Source organism: Macaca fascicularis, chromosome 15 (assembly GCF_037993035.2).
Source record: "Macaca fascicularis isolate 582-1 chromosome 15, T2T-MFA8v1.1".
Classification (NCBI taxonomy): Eukaryota; Metazoa; Chordata; class Mammalia; order Primates; family Cercopithecidae; genus Macaca; species Macaca fascicularis.
The window spans coordinates 102,252,861-102,279,478 of record NC_088389.1 but is presented as its reverse complement, the minus strand read 5'-3'; the positions used below and the strand labels follow the sequence as shown (position 1 = coordinate 102,279,478).

Genomic DNA, 26,618 nt, shown 5'->3' with positions numbered 1-26,618 from the left:
GGGAGTAATTCAAAGCTTTGCTTTTGCAGGTTCAATAATTCCATCTCCACTTAGAAATGAAATGATAGTTTTTTTTTTTAAAGCAACTAAATAATGCATGATGTGATGGGATGAGGAGACTATTGCTAAAATTCACATCAAAAAGCATACTCTATCACACTGCTCGGTTCTCAGAGCTGTTCCATTAGTGCCCCTTTAACATGTAATATTTCCCAATTAAGTGTGTTGGTAAGAATTATTCATTTTAATAATTAAAGAGCTTCCCCAGCTCCCTGAAGAGCGTTACCATGGAGGCCCAGCTCCACTGCTGGGAATAATCGCAGCATGCTAATGTAAGGAGAAGGTGACAGTTGAATGCTAGTATTGCCAATGGGTAAAACTAACTTGAAGGCTCATTTCAATGGCTGGGCCCTGGGCCACCCATGAAGTGACCTTTTGCTGTAGCAGGTTGTGATGTAGGTTGGTTTTATGGCTATGATAGTGCATAAAATTTGTCAGTTGTCATGTATTTTAACTATGTCTTGAGACACTCTAGAACGACGTAAGAAAGATTTCTGGCTGTCCTCAAGACTATTTAGCTATTAGGCAGTGATTCTTCCAGTTGGGTTTTATGATGCCTTAGGGCTATTGTGAAATTCTCCAAACAAAATTTTCTTTCATTTTAATTAAAAAGAAATGCATGGCTTTGGGGATTTTATGAGGAGCTGGGGCAAAAATAGGCTTTGGGAAGGGATCGTAACCAAACGCAACAGTAATCACTGGTCTGTTGGCAGCAGTTATGTTGAATTTGGGGTCTCTGGGTGGTAGTGAGACAGTGCTTCCTTGGGTATAAAATACTGGTAAATGTAATCATAGCACAAGGGATTGATAATTCCCAAAGTCTCAATGATGAGAAAGTTACATAGTGCAATACAGTCCAAGACCCCATCCTATTACTGAAAAAAATTGATAAGAATAAAGGTATCAATATATAATATACTACCACTATCTTCAGCAGCACCCCCACTGTTACTCCCAGTAATCATCATAATAAAATAGCGAATATTTAGAAAGTGCTTACCATGGAGCACTGTTCTAAGTGCATCCCATAAATGGATTCATTTGACAATGATCTTCTAAGATCAACTTCTGGATCCTGATAATTTGCTAATTTCAATGGCTATAACTGTGTCTGCTAGTATGAGCATTACCCCATGATGACTTTTTAGTACTTTTTTTTTGTCACTATTTAGTACTATGCACCTTTCAAATTGCTCTCACATTTATTCACTTGATTCCTGCAACAAATCACTGAGGTAAATAGGGTTATTTTTATATTATGAGACCTTGTGGGATTTTCTAGTTTCTGCAGAAAATCTTGGATTCTTAGAATTTTCATATTGGAAATATTTTACAGATTTTTTTTTAAACTAACTTACAGAGGTTTGTAGCTTTCTTCATCTTCAAAACTATCATTCCTTAGCTTCTTTTGATAAGAAGCAGCCTTGCTGAGAGGTTACTCAGGAATACTTTAAGAGCAAAAGCAGAGGCAAAGTGGCTTCTCTAAAGGGTTTTCATTATTTTCCATCTTGACTAACCTGGAAAATGAAAAGAACAAAAGAGGACAGAAAGGCTCAGAAGAGAGAGGGAAGAGCAGATGATCTGTCTTTGGTTTCTGACACGCTTCCAGGACAGACCTGAGCACTTTCTGGGTTCACGGGCCATGAGTGGACTATGGTGCTGGCCTCGTAGGGTTCCCGGCTGTTGTCAGCCCACTTTGGGGTGGCTTGCTCAGAGCTTTTTGTCCACATTTGGGAGTAGACATGAAGTAGTCATGAGTCTGAAAAAATGGCCAGAAGCCTGGGCCATAGGAGCCAGCTGTCCACGGCTCCTCCTAGAGTAGATCTGAGGCTCCATCTGTCAGTAGGCTTCACCACCATCTTCTCTGTAATCCAGAGCCTATCTTGACAGATGGTTCTTAGGTGGTATTATAATTATTTTTGTGTTCCAGGGAGCCTTCTTAGCCTTCAACTCAGAGTTAACGTTTTAGCTAAATCTTTCTCTATTATTGTGATTTTGTGATATAACGAAAAATATATGTATATGTATTTGGTATTTGTTCCCAGTTCCTGGCACAGATTTCCTAAAACCTTTGGAATTTTCTGAGTGATAGAAGCATTTCTTTGTTATTCATAGCAAGCCCCTTTCAACCATACCTGAGTTTATGCTAAGGAGGTGACTCTTGGTGGGCTTTTAGGCTTCAGGATGGGGGCTGGAAGCGAGAGGAATCAACCATGTAATTAAGGGTTGGAATGTTCAGTGCTGTTGCCCCAACTCAACCTTCAGGAAGGGGAGAGGGGCTAGAGAATGAGTTAATGATCAATGATTTGATCAATCATGTCAATATAATAGGACTTCCAGAAAACCTCTCACCAGTGGGGTTTGAAAAGCTTCTGGGTTGATGAACACATCAAGGTGCTGAGCGAATGGCACACGCAGACAGGGTGGGAAGCGTGGCATAGTCTTCCCCCATAACTTGCTCAATGTGTTTCTTTCATTTGGCTGTTCCTGAGCTGTATCTTTTATTAAAAAATTTGATATATGTAAGTAAAATGTTTCCCTGACTTCTGTGAATTGTTCTAGCAAATTATCAAAACTGAGGAGGGGATCATGGGAACCCGTGACTTACAGCTCATTGGTCAGAAGTATAGGTGGTTCAGGCTTGTGATTGTCATCTGAAGTTGGGGCAGTCTTGTGCTAACTCCAGGTAGTTAGTATCATAAGTGAATTGTAGGACACCCAGTTGGTGTTTCAAGAGTTGGACAATTGGTTGGCGTGGGAAAAGTCTCCCACACATTTGATGTCAGAAGTGGTGTTTGGAGTGAAAACCAGATCACAGTAGTGGTTATATTGGGCAGTATATAGATATGACCTAATGATTTTCATATGTACCTAGTAGTAGAAATAACTTACTAATTAATAAATTTCAATACAATAGCAGATACACATGTTTCTAGCACCCATGAACTGAAAGTAGAGTCATCACCAAATGAGAAGGAGGGTAGAAAGGGTCCTCTCATGGTTTGTACCTACCCTAAATCCCTCTGTGTCCTAATCTTGATGTTTTGTGTATTCTCAGATAATTATGGTTTTCTACTTCTCTGGTTGACTTAATCAGGACATACTTGGTTGCAAGGAATACAAGTCTTTTTAAAAATGAATTCAATTTTATAAAATGAGAGATTTATTTTAAGGATACAACAGGTAATTTTAAGGCAATCCACAGGTAAGAAATGAAGTGTGGCCTGTTGTTGTGGGATTGAGACTTGAGAATACTAAGGCAGGGTGCGAACACTCTCTTACTTTTTCTTTCCAACATCTCACTGTCTTTGGCGTCTGCTTTTCTTGGAGCACCTGTAGATTGTCTTTTGCTATTTGCATGGCCTGTTGTGCCCATTTTCAAATGACAACTTCGGCTCCCACATTTCCTATCTTATGGTCTGTTGCTGGCAGCCAACTGACTTAGACTCTGTGTCTCAGTTACTCTTCTTAGTTGCAGGCAACAGAAACTATCATGGCTAATTTAAGCAAAAAAGGAACTTACTGGGTGATATTGGAAAGCTCCTAGAATTGTTGAGAAGGCTTGGAAAATAGGCAGGAAACAAGGGAGACTGCTCAACCAGAAGGACAGCCAAGGTCACGTCCTGGGAAGTCTCCCCGCCTGTTGAGTGTCAGGCACCCACAGTTTGCACCTTTGACACTGAAGGCACTGAGCTCTGCTATTGCTGCTTCCACTGCTGTCCTCTTCAGTGCTCTTGAAACACAATTCTCTAGCATTCCCACACTGTGCGTCACTAGGTTCCAATCCAAAGTTCAGGGCAGATATTTCTGATTGATCAAGCCTAGGTCATGTGCCAGTTCCCTGGCTGCAAGGGAGGCTGGGAAAGCAATTATTGGGCAATTCAGGTTCCACTGTGGAAAGAGGGATATGCTTCCCACTATGTCTCATGAGGTAGGAAATTTCTCAAACTCAACAAGGTTTAGATTCCTGGCAGTCAAAAAACAAAAACACAAAAAACAAAATTCCAAAACAAAAACAAAAGGTGACTATACTAAATAACCTATTTCCTCAGACCTGAATGAAAGCGAGCAATCTGTTTTGAGTCAGGCATTCAGCTGTAGACCAGCTGAGTATGGCCAGTGAGGCAAGATGTATTTATTTACAGGGCTGAGCATTCCAGGGCTGTGGGCTGGTAGATTCTTCTCTAAGAAAAGGAAGTGTGGCCGGATGTGATGGTTCACACCTGTAATCCCAGGACTTTGGAAGGCTGAGGTGGGAGGATCACTTGGGCCTGGGAGTTCAAGACCAGCCTGGGCAACAAGGTGAGAGACTCCATTTCTATACACACACCCTAAAGAAAGGGAAGTGTGGAATTGTGGCTAGGTAATTCCATCTCTTTTTCTCATGCCAGCTCATGATTGGTATCCTGAGGTGACACGGGTACCTTGTGGTTCTTTGGGTGACTTGTGTCTTGCACTACCCATCTCAGATTACTTGCTAACTTGCCATTGATTACATTAGTGCATTTCTAGGTTTATTTAGCTTTGCTGGGACACTAGTGGTTACTTTGGGGCATTTGGTAGCTCTGTGATCCCAGACATTTTCTAGAAGGTTCAATTCCTTTTCTTGCTTAGACAATGAACAAATCTGAGCCACCTCCTTAGCTGGACATCTGAAATTGTAACTCCTAATGTTCACCAAACTGTGCCTAATGAAACAACCCTTTGGGGCTTTACTTTGAGAACACCTATCTACGTATGTCTGAGACAGTGAAGTATAAAAATGGAAAAATGCTTTGGAAAGTTAAAACAGCACTACATAATCATTCATTGCAATTACTTTTGCTCATTTGAAAAAATAACTCGTATATATATTATATATCTATTTTATGCTAGGTACTGTGCCAAACTCTATTGAAGTTAGTTTTATTCCTTATATTAAGGAGCAGAGCTCATGGTAAATTAAGATAAATCTCTCTCAGTTAGAGCTAAATAACTGATAAAAGCCTTAATATAGCTTTGTGTTTCTATAACTTAATAATTTGAATATTTGGGATTCAAGTGTGGGGAGACTAGATATTTAGCCCAAAATTATAGCACCCATCCCCAGAGAAAAATGTAACTGTTTTAAATTTAATAAAGAATTCTGAAACTCCTTTGGAGTTTTTGTTTGGAAACCTGAATTTTAACAAGTACAACTGGGTATTTGCTCTGAATTAGTAAGTGGTGTCGGGAGCAACAATTATCTTTAATGTTTACTGTTATTTGAACTTTGGAGGAGGAGAAAAATGCTCATGGGAAATATCAAAGTTGATAGGTAATAAAAGGAATCTATAAGAAGCAAGATACAAGCAAGGAGGGATATTACATAAAAACCTCATCATATTGAGAGGCAAGAATAGTAGAAAGATTTTCTTAATTATATACTGCCAGATTTAAAAAGTTTGAGGTTGGTATATTAAATGTGGTAAAATATTTGGATTTATTTGGACCTTGGAAGGAAAATGCAGAAGTTTAAACATGGGCAAAGAGTTAAAAAATATCAATAATCCACTCTATCATCATCTATTTTACTAATTTATGTTATGAACTACATCCACATCGACTCTCTTGTCTGGAAGGTCTGTTGCATCCCAGAAAGATGTTATAGTTGTATGTGAAAAGTAATGACATAATTATGTTATAGAACAGGGATAATTTTATTTGACAACATGGTTGTAGATGAGAGGTATCAAAATAAATCATGCTTTTTATACTTAGTAGGAGGAAGAGAAATCACTGTAAATAACCACTTTGGTCTTTAGGAGGATTGAGTTTTCCTCAAAAGGGCAAATACTCATACAGAAACAGGCAGATTGGTTTACTGGAATAAGATCCTCCTGCAACCACTCTAATTTGACAAAAGTACTGATGGATAAAGCCCTCGTTAAGTTGTGAAGATTAAAATCAAGCAAACTTGCTATCCAACCAAATTCTCTAAAGTGAGAGTCATTCAACTTTCTGTAAAGAACTAGAGAGTGAATAGTTAGGGCTTTGCACATCCTATGGTCTCTAGCACAACTACTCAAGTCTGCCATTATAGTTCAAAAGCACTTATAGAAACAAACAAGTATGCCTATGTTCCTATGACATTTTATTTATGGAATCTGGAATTTAAATTTCTTATAATTTCATGTGTCACACATATTATTTCTCTTTTGATTTTTTTCAGCTATTTAAAAATGTAAGAATGATTCTTGGGTTTATGGGCTAAACAAAATCAGGCGTAGACTGGATTTGAGCCATGGGCTATAGTTTACCAACACTGCTTGAAAGTGTCCTAGCTCTTTCCTTCTCTCATAGTTTCCAAACTAACTAGGATTCAATACCTTTTCATGAGGCAAATCACAGCCTCTGTTGCATCTCCACTTTGTTTTAAAATATCATGGTCTAACCTTTCATACCCCTTCCCCACTCAAGTGGCAATATCTTCAATTTATAGAGTCGAGAATATAAAATGTGGATAAGACTGGTCAGAGTTTATAGATTCAATATTTTACTACTCTCCTCCACATTATTTAATTCATCTTTTCTCTTCGTAGTTTTGTAATGTAATTCCTAATCCCTTCCCTTCACTATTCACTTCAAATCTAACTTGTGAGTGACATATATAATTTTCTTTGGAAAAGATATTTGCTGTGACTCAAACAATCTCTCTGTTTGCTCTTGCTTTCTTACTCTTGAAATGAGAGAACACACATTTTAGACCCAGATGAATAAGAGAAAAAAAAATAAATGGGGTTGAACATCAGCCAAAATGCAGGCTTTACATAAGATGCCCAACTAATTTCCCTTAGCTTTGTCTGCTGTATCAATTTTCTGCCACTTGCTTATTTTCTCACAAATCTTATACATCCTGTATATGCAAAAGCAAGACCAGTAGAAGCTTATATTAGAAGTAGACAAGCAGAAGAACTCAGCATTCTCACTATCATAATAAAGCATTTCTTAATTCAATTTAACCAATAATGAGCATGTGTGCACATGTTTTTCAATAGCCACTACTGTTGTATGGGACGTACTAAAAGCCTGTACTGTTCACCTTCTGTATCCACAGGTTGTGCATCTGCATACCAGCCAACCACAGATCTAAAACATTTAGAAAAAAAAGTAACAATACAACAATAAAAATAATATAAATAAAAAACTGATACAGTATGACAACTATTTACATAGGACTTACATTGTGTTAAGTATTCTAAGTAATCTGGAGATGATTAAAAGTATATGGGAGTAAGTTATATGTGAGCAAGCTATATGCAAATACTATGCTATTTTATACTAGGGACTTGAATATCTACAGATTTTGCATCCTTGGGGGTTCTGGAACCAATCCCTGGATACTGAGGGAGGACTGTGCAATAAAGCATATACCTTCAGAGAATTTACAATTAAAGAATACTCCCAAATATATTTAAATAAAAATAAAAAGGAGTAACTATGCCACCCAACCTGTCCAAGAGGGTAACAGAATTGGTCGACAAAAATATCCTATATGCCTTCTTTATTTTTCTCCCTCCAGGGCTGTATCATTTAAAAAGCTTCAGCTTCTCTGAAGTTCTTAACCCCCTAGGCTGATGAAGAATTTCTCACACATACTCCCTTTTGTAGTTCCATCTTAACACCATGAAATTTTTGCTACAGCTTGTTGAGCTTGTCTGAGGTCATAACACCGAAGACCCTGCTAGCCTGACTTCTGGGTGTGGACAATACCCTGAGCCTGGGAGCGTCTGATTGTATATCCTCTGTTATTTCTTTTAAATTCAATTTATTACTATCATTATTATTTGGAGACAGTGTCTTGCTCTGTTGTCCAGGCTGGAGTGCAGCGGTACAATCATAGCTCACTGCAGCCTCTACCTCTGGGGCTCAAGGGATCCTCCCACCTCAGCCTCCTGAGTAGCTGGGACTACAGATGCACACCACCACACCCAACTATTTAAATTTTCCTATTTTTTGCAGACATGAGGTCTTGTTATGTTGCCTAGGCTGGTCTCAAACTCCCGGTCTTAAGTGATTCTCCTGTCTTGGTCTCCTGAGGGAGTTATAGGCATGAGCTACCATGCCTGGCCTTATCCTCTGTTGTTTCTAAGGGAAAATCCTGAATATCATGTTACTGGTATGCTGAAAATGTCTTTTGCTTCATTTTTACCCTCTGCTGAAAAGCAGTTCAATCTCCAAAGTTTCTTATCAAATGGATGATACAGTTGTTTCATTTTAATGTAATGTTTATTGCAGTTCCATTCCTCACCCCAGGACTCAGGAACTGAACCTTGAAAACTGTACTGTGAATAATTTGAGGGTTAGACACAAACATATAATCATCCCTCCCTCAGGAGAAACCCAATGATCTTGAACCAAACGTACCACCTCAATTCTCCTTCTCTTAATATAAATTCTTTCCTCTAAGCTCTCTCGAATGGCAAATTTCATACACTCCACTAAATGCAATGGCCATTCTCAGCTTGGTCTTCCATTCTGAGGCTCTCTCCAAAAACAAATATATATACACACACACATATATACATATGTGTGTGTATATATGTTTATATGTGTGTGTTTGTTTGTGTGTGTATATATATGTGTGTGAATATATATATATATATATATATATATATATATATATATATATATATATTTATGAGACAAGGGGCCTGACTCTGTTGCCGAGGCTAGAGTGAAGTGGTATGATCTCAGCTCACTGTGACCTCCGCCTCCCAGGCTCAAGCCATTCTCCCACCTCAGTCTCCCAAGTAGCTGGGATCACAGGCATGTACCACCAAGCCCGGCTAATTTTTGTATTTTCTAGTAGAGACAGGGATTCACCATGTTGCCCAGACTGGTCCCAAACCTGTGAGCTCAAGCCATCTGCTCACCTCGACCTCCCAAAGTGCTGGAATTGCAGGTGTGAACCACTGCACAAACAAATATGTTTAATAGCTGGAGTGAGTCACAAAGTGACAGAAGTTGTAGATAGGTGTTCAAAGAGAATAAATGGTTATGGGTGAGTTGTCAGAGGAAGAGTCTGTGAAGATGCAGGATTTGAGCTAGACTTTGAAAAATGCATAGAATGTGGATAGCCAATGTCTTTCTTCATTGGTGCTCTGATTGACATTTTAGGAGTGCGTAGTCCAAGGGCAGAGCTCGTTTATGTGGGCAGATCATCAGGAGATAGACAATGGAAGAGATGTTTCAAAAAACATGAAGCCAATGAATCAACAAAAGTTTAGAAAATGAGATCAGTGGGAAAAGGCATGTCTAATACATTAGTTGCCATTTTATGTTACACGTCAGTGTGGACTATGCCCTGTGGCAGGTTTTAATTATGTCTGCACAAGACAGGGGCAGATATGTGTGCAGAAAAGGCTTCATAGAAGAAAGCGATTTCAGAAGTTTCTGAGCACTTCCTTGGAGGCTTAGGATGCTCCTACCAATTTCATTTATAAGATTTGTGGGATAAAGTTTCTTGGAATACCACCGGGATGAAACTCAGGGTGAAATGATTTTTGTGTTTGCTTGAACAGCTTTCCATTGAGTAGGGTTTTTGAATCTATCAGGTGAGTTGATTTTTGACTGAAAAGAAATATTTATCTTTGTGGTACACTGCACAAAATGACAAATAAATAAATAAATAAATAAATAAACCCACTCCGCAACTAGTTAAATTCTCTGGCCATGGTTTTTATAGTTATGTTTGTATTGAGCCAAGGGCAATGAAGGAACAGTAAATAAATGTGACATAGGAAGAATTAATAAGACTGGAAAGTGTAAATTAATTGTGAGTTTGTAATAGTTCTTGACTTTCTCTTTTTGAATAAACAGCAGTAGAGGGTACTTGTTATGGACTTGTTATTTTCAACATATGAACATTCATGTTGAAACCATAACCCTCAGCATGATGGCATTTGGAGATGGGGTCTTTGGCAGGTATTTAGGTTAAGATGAAGTTTTAGGTTAATTTGAGCCAACCTTGTGGTTGGCTTAGTTTCCTCATAAGAAGAGGAAGAGACACCAGAACGTGCTCTCTCTCTCCGCTGTGTGAGGATACAGTGAGAAGACAGCTGTTTGCAAGCCAAGAAGAGGTCCCATGCCAATAAATGAATCTGCCAGCATCTTGATCGTGGGCCCCACAGCCTCTACAACTATGAAAAAAAAAGGTTTGTTGTCAAAGTCATCTAGTCTATAGTATTTTGTTATAGCAACCTAAATTGACTAAGAGAGTCCTCCTCATCACTCACGATTTTCTAGGGGCTGACGAGCCCAGTAAGAATAGACTGGTATCTTGTATAATTTTATGTTATTTCACCTGTCCTCTCTACCCTAGCATTTTCAAGACAAATGAGGCCAAGAAGAGTGAATGTTGTTATCAAATTTTTAAAAAGTTCAATCACAGAAATAGTTAAGTTGGAATTGAATCTAGCAATGGGTCTGTGGATTTATTTGTTTATTCAATTTATCCAAGGGAAGCAATGGAGAGTAATTAAAAGAGTCCAAGGTTTGGAGTTACAGTGCTAGCTTTGAAAGCCTAGCTTGGGTGCTTAGAGGCTGCCAAGTTATTATGCTCTCCAAAGCTAAGTGTTGTTACATGAAATAAGGACAATAACAGAGCAATTGTGAGATTTTGGTGAGATCATGTTTCTTGAGGTCAGAGACTTTTTCCTTTTTCTTTTTCTTTTCTTTTCTTTGTTTCTTCTCTGAACTTCATTTTCTCTTTCTTGCATTTTCAGCTCCTAGTACAGTGTCTAGTAAATGCTTAGTTAACATTTGTTAAAATTTGGATTAGTGAATTTTTAAGTAAAAGCTACTTACACATAGAAAATGCCTGTATTAGGGTTTTTCAGGGAAATGGAACCAACAGGATGTGTGTGTGTGTGTGTATACACACATTTATATAATATGTGTATATATATGTACGCACATATATTACATGTATATTATATGTATGTATGTATCTATCTATATGAGAGAGAGAAAGATATTTTAAGGAATTGACTTACGTAATTTTGGAGGGTAGCAAGTCCAAAATTTGCAGGGCAGGCCAGTAGACTAAAGGCCTAGAGAATAGCCAGTGTTAGAGTTTGAATCTGAATTCCTGTCACACTAGCAGAATTTACTTTTGCTTGGGGGAAGTCAGTCTTTTATTGTCCTCAGGCCATCAGCTGATTCGATGAGGTTTACCCACATTATGGAGGGCAACCGAATTTACTAAAAAAATTCATGGATTTAAAGTAAATCTCATCGAAAAGTACCCTCACAGAAATGCCCAGAAAAACGTTTGATCAAATATCTAGGCACTGTGGCCCAGAGAAATTTATACACATAATTAACAGTGCCTAATAGATGTGAATTCACACATTTATATTATCCCTGTGCAGGAGTGGATTATTGAGTCATCCATTAGCAGACCATAAACCCAGTCTCAATTTATTATCAGTAACCAATTTGCTAGAGAAGCATGAAAAACAAAGAGAAAGCACTTCTTAGTTGATGTCTTAATGTCCTGTTTCTTATAGATTTTCCCTCAGCAATGAAAATATATAGTTGGGCAATATTTGAGACTTTGCCAGCTTACTTGCTATAAGTAGATTTCTTTCTTTCTATACCTTTTCTAGGGACATCTCTATCCCCTTAACTACTTTATATTTTAAATAAATTATAAACTGTGGAAAGCACGATCACTGGTACTGCTAGACTTGGAAATAGAAGCTTATTTCTTCTTGTGTTGCCATCCATATTTCTTTTGGCTCTTTTTGATGCAAGAAGCAGAGGCCCACTCATATTCACACGACAAGCCTATTTTTAGGATTTAGGGAGCTCTCATGAGATTCTAAGGGTGAGTGGCCTCAGCCAGGTTACATGGGAGCTGGATTAAAGAATAGAAGCTGTTCTCTTCTTTATTCAAGCATTACCTGGTATATTAGTTTCCTAGGGTTGCTATAACCAAGTATCACAAACTTAGTGGCTTAAAAACATAGAAATTTATTTTCTCACAGATCTGGAGACTTAAAAGTCTGAAGTCAAAGTGTTGGCAGGGTCATGCTCCCCTAAAGGCTCCAGAAAGAATCTTTCCTTGCTTCTTCTAGCTTCTGGTGGTTGCTGGCCATCCTTGGTATCCCTTGGCATGTGGCAAGGGACACCAATCTCTGTCTTTGCTTTTGCATGGCCTTCTTCTCTGTGTTTCTCTGTGTCCACATTTACCTCTTCCTTTAAGGACACCCATCATTGGATTATGGATTAGGATCCACTGTAATCCAGTACGATCTCATCTTAATTTGATTACATCTGCGATGACCCTATTTCCAAATAAGGTCACATTCAGGGGTACTGGAGGCTAGGATTTGAACATGTGTTTTTGATGTACAGCATTCAACCCACAACACCTGGTATCTCATGCTTGCTTCTCACAGCATTCCCATTCCATTTTTCTCCTTCTCACTTTCCTCCAGTTGGCTTGCTCTGCTTACTCAGAATTCTGTCACCCTGTGTAACAATGTTACACACCATAACTTTGTCTTGTCCATAAGTTGGGCTTGAATGATGCCAACTCCAGCTCCTATTTACCCTCATTTATTCTCCTCTTCAACTTCTGCAGTTGATCACATTTATGTTTCCCAATTCAAATACCTGAAAGAGGGTCTAAATGGGCCAGATCTTCTTTTTTCTGTGCAAAACTTTAAGTGACAGTTAGACAATATAGGGATCACCTCTAATACAGTTGTCCACCCCTGGTTCAAACAGTTGGGTCTGGGGTCACACAGCCATAGCTGCCAGGCAGAAGGAACTTTTAATTCATCACAATCTACTCAGGTGAATACTGGCTCAATTCAGGTGCAAAATAGTAACTTTATTCCCACTCCTTTTTCTCCCCACTCCTTTGTATTATTATTATTATTATATATATATATAAAATAGTATATATATATATATATATAAACCTCTTATAATCCAGTGTTATAATTACTGTTTTATATAATCTTATGTTTTTAAAATAAGTCAAGAAAGGAAAAGAAAAAAATGTATATTTATATAGCCTTTTATTCCTACATGCATATTTACCAACTCTGGTACTCTTTATTTCTTTCTATGTATCTGAGTTAACTCTGGTATCATTTTCCTTCAGCATGAAGGATTTTCTTTAGTATTTCTTATGAGGCAGGTCTACTAGTAATGATTTTTCTGTCTTAATTTATCTTGGAATATCTTTATTTCCTGTTTATTTTTGAAGGAGGGTTTTGCTAAATACAGATTTCTTGGTTGACAGGGTTTATTTTTTCAGTATTTTGCATATGTTATTCTATTGCCCTGTGGATTTTATTATTTCTGACATGAAGTCAACCATTAATTGTACTGCTGTCCCTTGTAAGTGATAAGTCATTTTTCTCTTACTGTTTTTGAGATTTTGACATTTGTCTTTGACTTTCAGGTTTTTAACTGTGAGGTGTCTAGGTGTGAATCTCTGTGTTTATAGTAATTGGTGTTTGTTGAGTTTCTTGAATTGTTAGAATAATGTTATTTTAAAATCAAATTTAGGAAGTTTTTACCCATTTTTTTCAAGTAGTTTTTCTACTCATTCTTTCCCTCTTCTCATTCTGTAACGTCCCTTACACATATGTTGGGTACATTTGGTGTTGTCCCATAAGTCTCTGAGATTCTGGTCATTTTTCTTTAAACTTTTTCTTTCTATTCTTTAGATTAATTTGTTTTAGATTAGATAATTTCTATTGACCTATTGTCAAGTTCATCAATTTTTTTCTCCTGACATTTCAAATATGCCATTCAGCCTTTCTACTAAATGTTTCATTTTGATCATTGTTCAAGTCTAAACTGTCTATTTGTTTCTTTTTTCTTATTTCTGTTTCTCCATTGAAGTTTCTAATTTGTTGATTCATTCTCATCATATTTTCCTTTAATTCTTCAAACGTGGTTTCTTCAATTCTTCAAACATAATTTTATTAGCTGCTTTGAAATTATAGTCAGCTAAATCCAGCATGTGGACTGACTCAAAGTTAGTTAGTATTTCTTTTTTTCCTGTCCTCCCCTTACCCCCTTGGGTATGAGTCACATGTACCTGTTTCTTCGCATGTCTTGTAATTTTTTGTTGAAAACTTGACATTTTAGATGGTGTATCATAGTACTCCTGAATTTTCATTTTTCCCTTTGAGGGTTTTATTTTGTATTTTGTAACTTTTTTGAACTTGAAATGCAGAATTTCTCCTGTATATGGTCACAAATGTTTCCACTCAGTTTGTAAACTCTATTTTTATTTCTTGTCTGGCTTCCTAATGGTTGTTCCTGTGTCTGTTTACTTTAGTTGCCAACCAATGATTTGAGCTTAAGTTGTATTAAAAAATCTCGCACCCATGATCTCCCATCTACTGCTGGTAGATCTGTTTGTGGGCTTGGGAGCATATCCAAAGTTCAGGTAATTCTTTTGCTTTAGCTTTTACTTTCTACCAAGCCACTTCAAATTTCCCTCACATGCATATTTAGGTTACCAGTCATATAGGATGTATAGCTTGCTTATCTAGCCCTTGTATGTCTCTCTCATTTCCAGGCTCTTCCTGTTAACTCTGTGGTTGGCTTACCATTTGCTCTAACTTCAATCTTAAGCTAGCAGAACTATGGATTTGCTCCATTTATTTTCTGCTGAATTTGGCTCTTTTACCAGCACGTTTTTCTCCAAAGATGATTTTGGTTCACTGGGCGTGGCTTTTTCACCTTCTACCCCAAATCAAGTCTTTCTCCTTTGGAAGAAAGCTGCTGGTTTTCTTGGCCAACTCAGCTCTTGTAAAACAACTTCATGGGTAAAGTGTGTGTGCATGTGGTGGGGGGGCAGGGGTGGGGTGGGGGATGGTGGTTGGGAGGTGTTATGGGAGCAGCCCTAGACAAAAAAATCATGGAATTCTACTGTTCTTACCCAAAGTTAAGCAGATTTCAATGAATAAATGCTTCTCAATTTGTTGTCTGTCTTTGACTGATTGCCAGAGCCCCAAAGTAATTGTTTTGAATAATTTTTTTCCAGTTTTAATCTTATTTTATTTGGGACAGTGGGTGGAGTGGGGAGAGGAATTTTGACCTTTGTATCACCCCATAGCTGATTATATATTTTTGAAGCATGAAAGATGCAGGTGTTTTATTTACAAATCCAGTTTATGGCTAGAGGAAAAAGGACCTGCTTTCCCAGGCCTATTTTCCCTCTTTTCAGAAGTATCACATCAGAAGTAACACTTTGATGATATACAATATAATATATTTTTAAATGGCAGTAACATATAAACCAAAAAATACCCGAGACAGATCTCAATGAACTTAGAAGTTTGTTTTGCCAAGGTTGAGGACATGCCTGGAAGAAAGGAATACAAAATCACAGAAACAGTCCTGTGGACTGTGTTTTTCTCCAAAGATGATTTTGAGGGCTTCAGTATTTAAAGGAGAAAAGCAGGCTAGGGAGGAAAGAGGGAGGGTATGGTCACATTACTGAATCCACATGTTGCAAGAGAGAAGGGGTAGGGGAATAGTGAATTATGTGTTTGTCTCGTGCTCAGTAAATCAGCACTTCACATAAGACAAGGTGAACATAAAGTGGCTATCTGTGGAGGTCTTTAACCTTTTATCTGTAGTTATCTGCCTAGGAACAAAGGGAAAGGCAGTTTCTTGCATGACTCAGCTTTCAGCTTTATTTTGTTTTTTCTTTTTGGCACAGGGAATTAGTGTTCTTTTTTATTTTCCTTTCACTAACCTATGAATTTAATTAGATTTTTTTCTGATTTCATATGAATGACCTGTATCATGTTAACTGTGAGACTATTTATGTAGCTGGTGTGACTTGGTTATTACATCCATAAAAATATTGATCAGTGAGATGCAGAGCAAGGTCCTTATTTCAAAAAGAAAGTAAACAATTTGACTCATTTTGAATCCAAAGAGGATTTTAAAATGGCAAAATCTCTAAGGCTGTTATACTTTAAAGTTAACTGTTAATTATCAATATTAATGGAGATGAGAAGAAGTGTGATAATATCCAAATATTGAGTAATATAAACATAATATATGCTGTTGCACTTTTGTTTTATATTTCTATTGGAAAATAAACTTATCTATCAGACAAACAATGGTTTTTAGGTACCAGAATTAAACATTGTGTATGTATTATTTAATTTCATTTTGGAAATTTTCTTGGAATTATATTATCACCATTTTACAGATGAAGAAACTGTGGCTGAGAGAAATTGCTGAAAAACAGACCAAAAAAAAAAAAAAAATGATACAATGCACATTAGAAACCCAGTTGGTCTGACTTCCAAGATCTTGTTCATATGGGGTGTGGCCATGTGTTCTGGAAATCCATAGTATTATTTCCAACTGGGAGTAATATAAATTTTAGAGGTGAGACTTTTTCATTTCCTTATTCTCCCCTCTTATGGAACTTGGAGCATTACTCCTGAGACTGATAAAAAAGAGTCCACATATAGCAATTCTAACCTCTTCTACCTTGCTGGCCTAACAACTTTGCTGGGGCAGAGTGGTAATTACTTTTACATACCCTTAGCTCTTGCTTTACTTGAGAAACAAAATTCATAAGCACAATTGCTTTACGTTCGTTTAAGTACAGGTCATCTTCCTTTTGCCTTCAAAGTACTGGAGAAGCTCAGGTGAACATCAAAGATTTTAAAATTAGCGTTTTAAAAATTTACAACTTTTAACCCTGATACATTAACCAGAATTGTGCTCCAAATTCAATATGTTCTTGATTTCCTTTATTATATACAGAATACATAATGATGGCATGAGCCATGTAAAAGCAATCATAACTTTTGCCACTAGTAAAAAGTTTTGTGATAAACAGAGATATTATATATAACCCTTGAGTTACATTTATTTATTTCCAACGTATGACTTCTCCTTAAAGAAACCACTCTGGAGTTCTGTACTTGGAAACCACTTGTATTTGAGTGACACCTCAGATCTATGAGAGGCTACTTATTTGTTAAAATTCACCATCTTTTTGTTTCAGAGTACTTGTGAAGAGTGTGCAGGATATCCCCTGGTCTCCCTTGGGAGCTGGTCTGGGATGACACATGGCCAAATGGCCTGAGAATGTTAATATTTACCTTTTGAGAATGATTCACAATCAAATCATTTTAATCTCTTTAGTGATCACAAAAGAGGTGAAAAAGATCTCATGGACAAGCCACATGAACTAGCGGTCTTCACCTTTGTCAAGGTGCTGCTGCTAGATATGGGCTTTCCAGACTGTGGAGGGTGATTTTGAATACCAGGGAACCAAAGGAACACAAATAGCACCAGAAGCCATTCTCAGTGAAAAAGGAGCAAAAATAAAGATATGGGAGCAGCTTCTTTTTCCTTGTGGATTTTCTGAGGCTTGACTCATGTTAATTTCTTCACCAGAGGCTGTTTTACCTCTAGTTTATTTCATTCTTAGGTGGCTCAGCTTTTGAACATTTCAGAGCACCACTTTGTACTTGTGGTTCAATGAGAAAGGATGACATTTATATAAAGAAGAAACTAGCAGAAGATTCTTTGCTTCTGAGGTTTGCCCACAAATATGCCACAGCTGGAGATAATTTCAACTTTCTAGGATGTATTAATTATCCTGAAAAAAAAAATCACCATCACAACCACTGCCTAGTCTTCAGAACTCTTCATTTCCAACCGCCTTCCAAAACATGCAGTTTTAATGAGCTACTATATATTGACCTATAGAATCAAGAATGTAGTCTGGAGGTTTCTAATAATGAAATGCAAACAGATAATGATGGAAAAATTCAGTCCTAATGCAAAAAATATGTCTCAATGCTTTGAATGCTGTTGTCACCTTTCTGGCAAAGTCTAATTTTTTTCAAACTGCCATGCCTGTAAAATGGGGTTGTATAACAAGGTACCTAAGAAAAGGGAATCACTGGAAAAATAGCAGAAGCTGAAGAATTCTGTGAGAAGAAGAAAAAAATGAGGAAAAATCTAAAATGTGGCTCCTGCATGTGAAATGCGATGTTCAGATTAGTAATTCGGCTCCCCAGAAATTGAAGCGCACTGGTTTGAGGCCTGGAAAAATGAAAAAGAGTGATTATGGGCAGATTAATAGCCTGTGGAAATATCTCAGAAAGTAATACATTGACATGCAGTCCCAAAGTTCCTTTGCAAACTCCCAGTTATAAGGAATTCAAAGAGGAGACAAATGTCCCCAAATACCTTTTTAGATTAATAATAAAAACAAAACAACTTCTTCCTTCTTCATTTCAAATCGGTGTGAAGCTGGCCAGATAGAAACTACTAGTCTAAAAAACAAAGACATTAGAGTTGGCACTAGATGTAATTTTTTCATAGAGCTCTTTGGAATTTGGAAAAGACCTTGTGGAATGTCAGCTATTGTTTATGACCATACATAACTGTGACAGTACATAAATTATTAATGTTTGCTTCATTTTATATCTAAAAGCCTGAGATGCTGAAATGATCTTAGAAATGTTGGCTCTCATTCGCAGTTATTTGAAGATTTTTTCTGACCAATCAAAGTGGAAATGAACATTGCTTCTAGGAGACACTAAGTTCATGCCACTAAGTTCACTTAATAAGACACCAAGTTCATGACGTTTTTCCTTGGCTATAAGAAAAGAAAGGTAGGAATGCTATTCTGATTATTTGGAGGGTTTATTCAAATTCTCAGAAGAGGCTTGCCTTTGTATATCTAAAATAGGTATGGATGCAATTTAGCAGCTATATTATTCCTACACTTTAGAGCACATGATAATTGCACATAAATATCAGCCAAACTCCAAATAGAAACTACTGTGAGTTTAAAGCAGAGGAAATTTAATGCCAGATTGGCTGCACAGGTGACAGGAAAACTGAGAAACAAAATCCTTATCAATCTAAAGGTTGATAACAGCAAGAAGCCATTGCTACCTGATATTAGTTATCTATTACTGTGTAACAAATGATCCGAAACTTACTGGCTTCAGACAACAAAATACTATCTCACAAAGGTTCTGAGGGTCAAGAATCTGGGTGTAGGTTAGGTGGGTTTCTGTGGCTCGAAGTCTTTTATGAAGTTGTAATCAAGCTATTGACTGGGGCTGCAGCCTCACCTGCTGGTGCTTGACTGGGCGAGGGATCCGCTTCCAAGCTCACTTAGGTGATGGTTGGTAAGCTGTGGTCCCTTGCGATGTGAGCCTCTCCACAGGGTAGGCTGATGTCATGGCAATTGGCTTCCCAAAACAACTAGTTCAAGAGAGTAAGGGAGACGCTCAAGACATATTCTCATATTTTAATATCGGAAGCAATATCCCCTCACTTCATTTTTTATTTGTAATAAGTCAGTCCCTAAGTCCAGTCCACACAGACTGGATTCCACAAGGGTGGGGATACCAGAAGGCGGGACTATTAGCTTGCTAGGGCTGCTGTTACAAAGTGTCACCCACTGGGTGGTGTAAAAGAAAGTTATTGTCTCCGTTCTGGAGCCTAGAAGTAAGATCAGGGTCTTGGCAGGGTTGACTCCTTCTGTGGGGTGTGAGGAAGGATCTGTTTCATGCCTCTCTCTGAGCTTCTGGTGATTTGCTGGTGATTTTTGGCCTTCCTTGACTTGCAGATGCATTGCCCTGTTCTCTGCCTTCATCTTCACATGGCACTCTCCCTGTGAGTGCGTGTGTCTCTGTGTCCAAATTTCCTCTTTTTATAAGGATGACCGTCATATTGGATTAGGGCCCACTCTAGTGACCTCATCTTGACTACATCTGAAAAGACCCTATTTTCAAATAAGGTCACATTCACAGGACTGAGGGTTAGGACTTCAGTATAAATTTTTTCTTTTTTTTTTTGTGGGGGACACAATTTAGAACCATGCACATCATTAGAGGCCATCTTCGAGGCTGACTCCCATACGCCGTTAGTCTGGAAGACAATGGGAGGAGACAACGTTAAAGAGCCTAGTGAATGGGGTGACTGACGGAAGCTGGTCCATGGTAGGCTGTCTGACAGGGGCTAGAGCCATGGAAAGGCTTACTTGCTGCCAGAAATGCTACATGAGCAGAGAGAAAATGGGAGAAAAACCTGGTTTCCTCCCCACCTTGCCCTACGCCAAAGTAGACAGTCCAATTTCTCTTGCTGGAAGTCAGTTGACAAGGGAGCCTGTAAGAGTCAGCCCTCCTACAAGACTGAGCAGAGTGGGAGAAAAGCAAGCAATGGATTTGAGGGCAAGCAGTTCCCTAGCACTGGTATATGTTAATATGTATTGCATAAGATCTGCAGCAAGGGGTCCCAGAGTGCTGTAGTGAGCTTACAGAGATGCCACAGGAGATTTTACACTTTTTGAGGTTAATGCAGTGATACTTATTATCAGTTGGATACAGCCAGGCGTAGTGGCTCACGCCTGTAATCCCAGCACTTTGGGAGGCCGAGGTGGGCAGATCATGAGCTCAGGAGATCGAGACCATCCTGGCTAACACGGTGAAACCCTGTCTCTACTAAAAATACACACACACAAAAAATTAGCCTGGCGTGGTGTGCACCTGTAGTCCCAGCTATTCGGGAGGCTGAGGCAGGAGAATGGCGTGAACCCGGGAGGCAGAGTTGGCAGTGAGCCTAGATCATGCAATTGCACTCCAGCCTGGGCAACATAGCGAGACTCTGTCTCAAAGGAAAAAAAAATCAGTTGGCTACCACATGAAATATTAGCTTGTGGTAGTTTACAGATTTAACATTAGATGTGCTACATTCCTTTTTGATGTCTTGCACTTGCTGTGACCTAACCACTTTAGTGAATGTGGGGTATATCTGTGTCTAGAGGAGCTGTGAAAAAATTTCTAAGACACTAAGTGAACTGAGAAAGTTTGAGAACCTCTAATATTAAGCTTTATTGATATTAGTACCCACTGTGGCCTTATAGATAGAGAATACCTAGGGAGGTTAATTCTTCAGTGTCTTGGCAGCTAACTTCCTGCCCGCCATCATCGCATTTTACCTAAGAATTACTGAACTCAAGTTTGGGCTATGAGAATTGGGCAGTGAGGAGGATGCAAAGAGAATAGGAGAAATCTTTCCTAAGAAACTCAAAATAACATTTGTGGATCCTGGAGAGTGGTGCGTTCAGATTTTAGTGATTCATTTGCGAAGGCCGCTGTTTGAAAGGAGGAGAAATCTGGAGGAGTGTATATGTATGTATGCAGTAGCCAAACTGAACACTTTAGCCAAACTGAAACTCTCAGCTGCTTACATTTGGCAAGCTCATGTGCAGCCCCAGCCTTTGCACCTGCTGTTCTTACTTCCAGAACAGTCTTTCTCCTCTCTCCACCTGTCCACCTCCACCGAAGGGCTGATTTTCCCTTTGCGGTTTAGCCAAGGGCTCACGTACTCCAGGAAGGTTTCCTTTGTCTCTAAGACGCTTCAGTGGTCCGTCTGTGTTCTTCCATAGCTGCTGGTGCCCTCTCATTATTGTAATTCCCATGCTGGGCCACAAAGCAGCTCTATGTCTTTCTTCCTTACTGGTATGTAAGCTCCATGAGGGAAGGAAATTTCTGTCATGTCACCACGCTATCTTCAGTACCTACTACAGAGTCCAATACACAGGTGCTCGATAACTATTTAAAGCATGATTTGAAATCAGATTTAAAAAGAGGGGCCACAGCTTTCACTCCAATGAGCCTAAGGCAGATGCTTCCATCAGTGACAAAATATCTTCGGTTATAGTCCTCAGACACTAAAACAGGACCTAGTACTTCAATAGGAAATCTTGTTTAATAAGATCTACGTATTGATATTATGACTAAAATATGCATAAGTGAAACTTTATATATAGTGGACTCTTGTGCCCTTACTTGTCTTTTCATGGTCACTCAGCAATTTCCAGTTTATGACTTTGTCTCTTCCATTTTAGCTCAATCTCTTTGGGGAAGGAAAAGCTGTTCTTCTGCAGGGAGGGGGGCAGTCCACTCAGTTGGAGTGGTTTAAGTACCTTTGCCATTAGAAGGGGAGCATCTGCTCTGCAGTCATCTTGTGACCCTTCGCTCCTGCTATGGTGCTATTTGTCCTGCTTGGCCACTGGGCATCTTGTACTGGTACCTGCCTGGTTACTGGCCATCAGCTGGCATCTCTGATGGTGTCCAGGTCCTGACATGCCTATGATCCTGAGGGCCTTATATTTTGCATGTCGCTCTTCTCAAATTTATATCTTTTCTGGTTCACAAGATCTCTTAGCCTCTAGAAAGCTCAAGAGCCGGGCGCGGTGGCTCACACCTGTAATCCCAGCACTTTGGGAAGCAGAGGCGGGTGGATCACCTGAAGTCGGGAGTTTGAGACCAGCCTGACCAACATGGAGAAACCCCATCTCTACTAAAAATACAAAATTAGCCAGGCGTGGTGGTGTCTGCCCGTAATCCCAGCTACTCGGGAGGCTGAGGCAGGAGAATCACTTGAACCTGGGAGGTGGAGGTTGTGGTGAGCCGAGATCACACCATTACACTTCAACCTGGGCAATAAGAGCAAAACTCCATAAACAGAAAAAAGAAAAAAAAAAAGAAAGAAAGCCCAAGAAACCAAGAAACCTGAGCTGCCTTCTCTGCACCATCTCAGAGTGTGCAGGTCTCTCAGGATCCCGTGGGTCCATGCACATGTGCTATTTTTATCATGTAAGCACCATGTTTTTACATTGCCAGGCTGAAGGCCAGGCTCCCTTGAGGCAGCTTACACTCTTTCCAAGATATTCCCTGGAAAGCCAGGCCCAGCTGACTTTCTCTGTTATTCCACTAAGCCTCCTTGGGGGTCCTATTATTTTATATTCCCCATAGCCAAGACCCAGTGAAATGGGATATTGGAAACTGTCTTAGTGACCTACATAGCATGTTAACCCTGGTCTTGCATCTTCTAAACCCTTCTCTCTCTTCTGTACTTTATGACTTCGTTTTATAAACTCTCTGAGCTCAGTCATCTAAGCTTTTCTTAAATTTTTTTTTTTCAATTGAAAATATAACTCTTTTTCACCTTAGTGCTTAGCTCTGAATAGTCAAAAAGTGTTTTGGTTTTTGGAGAATAATTTTTCCTCTGGGTATAAAAACATTTTATTTGAAACTCAAAGCCAAGTAATGACTTCTTTGTTAAAGGAGGTATCTGCCCTCTCCTTATCCAGGGAACTGAGCCTCCTGTTCATGGCTCAGCTTTACTAGTGGAAAGGATAACAAGTTCAAAGAAGACAGGTGGGTGAGGGCAGGCAAGGAAGAAAATTTCATAGCCCCAAATATTATCCTACTCCATTTGCAGCAATAACTTACATGGCATTTATTTTCTATAAAGCTTCATAGTAGACAAAGGGCTTTTGTTTATGTCGTCTTGAAGCAGTATAGAATAATGATTAAAAGTGATCATGGTTCAGCCGCTCACCAGTGATGTGATGTTGGATGAGCTAATTTAAATTTCTTCATCTGTAGCATGCAGAAAAAAGGACATTATAACAGTACCATACTCATAAAGCTGTAATCAGTGTTAAATAAAACTTCATCCATATAAAGATATTAGCATAATGCCCGGTACACATTATGTATATTTGGCATGACTTTTACTTCAAGAAATAGAAGCATATATGTAAGCCACACTATAGTTTCCTAAGCAGTATTCATCTCTTTGGAGCCTGCCTTCTGTTAAATTATTTAAGCTCCAACCTCAGTCATGGGTTTCCTTCCCTGTGTCTAGAGTTGAGTAAAGAATATGGAGGTCTTTCATTGCTAACATATTTGACAGTTCATGTGTGTGTCTCTCTCTATCGTCATTCCACATGACCCTGTGCTGCCTCTAGGCTAGGCAGAGCTTTGAGACTTCATTGGCCAATGCTGGGAACCTCAGAATTTCTAGCCCAGCTTTCCTATGTGGGAGGCAGGGAGGAGGGAGCAGTTCCAACCTTCTCTAAACCTACAGCCGTACAGATGTCTCTCATGTCCCTGTCTCCCGCCCAAAAACACTCCCTCCCTTCTCCTCTGGGCCAACTCAACATTATCTCCTGTAGGAGATCACACTCTGGAAACAAAAACCAGTAAGGAAGATTGATGTTGGCAACTTTCTGCTTTCTGCGGAATGCCTCTTGTGTTTAAGCAAAGGCCTGCTGCAGCAAAATCAAAACATACCCTAGCATCTTAAGAAATTATCTTGCTATGCATTAAATAAATGGGAGCAGTTATAATTATGCCATAATACAATGAAACAATAAAGTATTTTGAATTACATTTCACTTATTTTACCTAAGTTTAATGAAAGAGTTTTAGGAATGAATATGTTGATAATCTTTAAAATGAGCAGAAAGTATCAGATTTAATCAGAGTTGTAATATTTCTATGAGGCTCGTAGTTAGAAGGAAAAAGGAATCAGTCCAACACCGAATATTTGAATGGCTTTAGGAATTCACTCTAGTAATTGGAATGAGTTTATAAATATGAAGCTAGAATGAGCTTAGAGCTTAAAGCTATGTATGTTTCTGCACCATGATTAAAGATGGAAATGCAAATAAATACACAAATAAAAAATTGCGGGAAAACCCAGACAATATATAGGGGTAGAAGAGAGCTTTATAATCAGGACTAGAAACTCAGAACATATAGAAGAAAAATAGAGATGTATTTATTAAAAGTTAAAAAACAATTATAATATGTAATATCATGAACAAAGTAAAAAACAGGTGATGGGTTTGGAAAAAGTGTTGGTAATACAAATGGCAAAGGATTTATAAACATACCCATACATAGGGCAATTAAAACTTGAAAAGGACAAGTCACTAGAAATATGAAAAATGTATATGTTCAATAAACATATGAAAAGCTGACATGATATGTCAATTTACTGGCATTAGACTGGCAAAATTAAACAGACACACAATGTAAAGACCTGTCTTATGGGACAAACACCTAAAAGAGTACATTCATGTCCCCATGATAGAGTTTGTTACAATATTTAGAAAGAGAGGTGGCAATATCTATTAAAATTAAAAGTAAACACACATATTTGTTGGCCTAGCAAGTTCACTTATAGAAATATATTCCATAGAAATAAAGAGTTAACTACAAATGGAAATATATACAAGGACGGTTATTACCACATTGTGATAGTTAAATAGATTATGACACGTTCATAGCGTGGAAAGTTATACATCTATTAAAAGGAATGAATTAGAGCTCCATTAGTCTTAGCTTGGTGGGATTTCCATGAAATACTATTGACTGTTCAAAGATTTGGAGAAATGTGTATAATAGGATCCAGTTTTTATAAAATAATAGCAACTCTGCCATGGAAGTGCCTGTGTGTAGGTATGCATATGTGACTAGAGAGATACATACTAGGTTTTAACATGGGTTACGTGGGCAGGGGGGTGGGGGTAGTGGTGATGAGGATGAGGGCAAAGGAAAGTTGATGGATGGAAAGCAAGTGGAAAATATCTGGACTAAAAAACAGATGTACGATCCCCAAATATGCACACTCACAAATTAGGGGGAAAAGATAAATCTAGCTCTATATGTACAAACCTATGTGAATGGCCTATGATATTTTGGCAAGTTTCAGTTTGTAGAGTGGTTTGTGCAGTGTAATTTTAACTTTATTAAGACAAAGAATCACCTATATGTGTGTATATACATTTCTACATATATGTGTATATATTGATGCACACACATATGTGCAAGGGTGTGAAAAGTATATGCTAGACTTAATGTCATATACTTTAGGCAGTAGGAATGTATAGCAAGCACAGGATGAGATCTTTGTTTTCATTATGCGTTGTTTTACTTGTTACATGAAGCTTGTGTTAACTTTGTAATTTATAACACAACAAGTGAACTTAAGTGATACTACCTTACATATGTATAACTTCCATACTCCATAAAGATGTTGATTCAATCAAATAATATACCAACCCTGGCGGCTACGGCCAACATTACCTAAGCCAGACTCTGACTTTGTCCCAAAGTGAAATGTACTTTCTTTATGCTAAGTGATAGCTAAGATGCCATTAACTTCCTCCTCTACTTCTCACCAGCAGCCTGAGAAGTTATTAATCCCATATTTACATATATGAAGGAGGGAATCAAAAGGCTTCATTGACTTTCCAAAGTTCATAAAGCTAAACTCAGATCTCGAATTTCATTTATTTTTCTTTTAATTATATCACAAGTGCTACTAAGCAGGTGTTTTCCTATCTTCTTCTAAAACCCAACACTCACCCATGGATGAGCATGGATGGGCATAAAGCTGCTCAGGTCACACAGCGAAATTTTCATTTATTTGCCATTTTTTTCCATCTCCGATGCCCTCTCCTCTCCGCGTGGCTAAATCCTACCCATTTGTGAAAGCATTTGGGTTCCTCAGCATGGCATCAAAAAAAGACTTGTCCCTTCTGTTTCAAGCAAAATAGCCTGATCCTTAAGCTAGATCATGGCCAGGGGTTTCTTGACCTGAGTGCTAACAACAACAACAACAACGACAACAACCCAGAATGAAGAGAAGGGCCCTACATGAGTAAGAAGGCTACTATAATGAAAACAAACAAAAACAGA

General features: G+C 38.4%; 1 protein-coding gene across 1 annotated transcript in view; it reads right to left on the bottom strand.

Moving 5' to 3' along the window:
- The window catches only part of LOC102134988 (uncharacterized), a 30,411-nt gene extending 8,873 nt beyond the window's left edge, over window positions 1–21,538 (bottom strand). Inside the window, exons 1-2 of the mRNA XM_065530684.1 lie at window positions 21,357–21,538; window positions 7,121–7,167 (exon numbers count right to left, since the gene is read on the bottom strand). Coding sequence (XP_065386756.1) covers window positions 7,121–7,167; window positions 21,357–21,538 — 229 coding nt within the window. The remainder of the gene's footprint in view (window positions 1–7,120; window positions 7,168–21,356) is intronic.
- Between the last annotated feature and the right edge of the window lie 5,080 nt (window positions 21,539–26,618).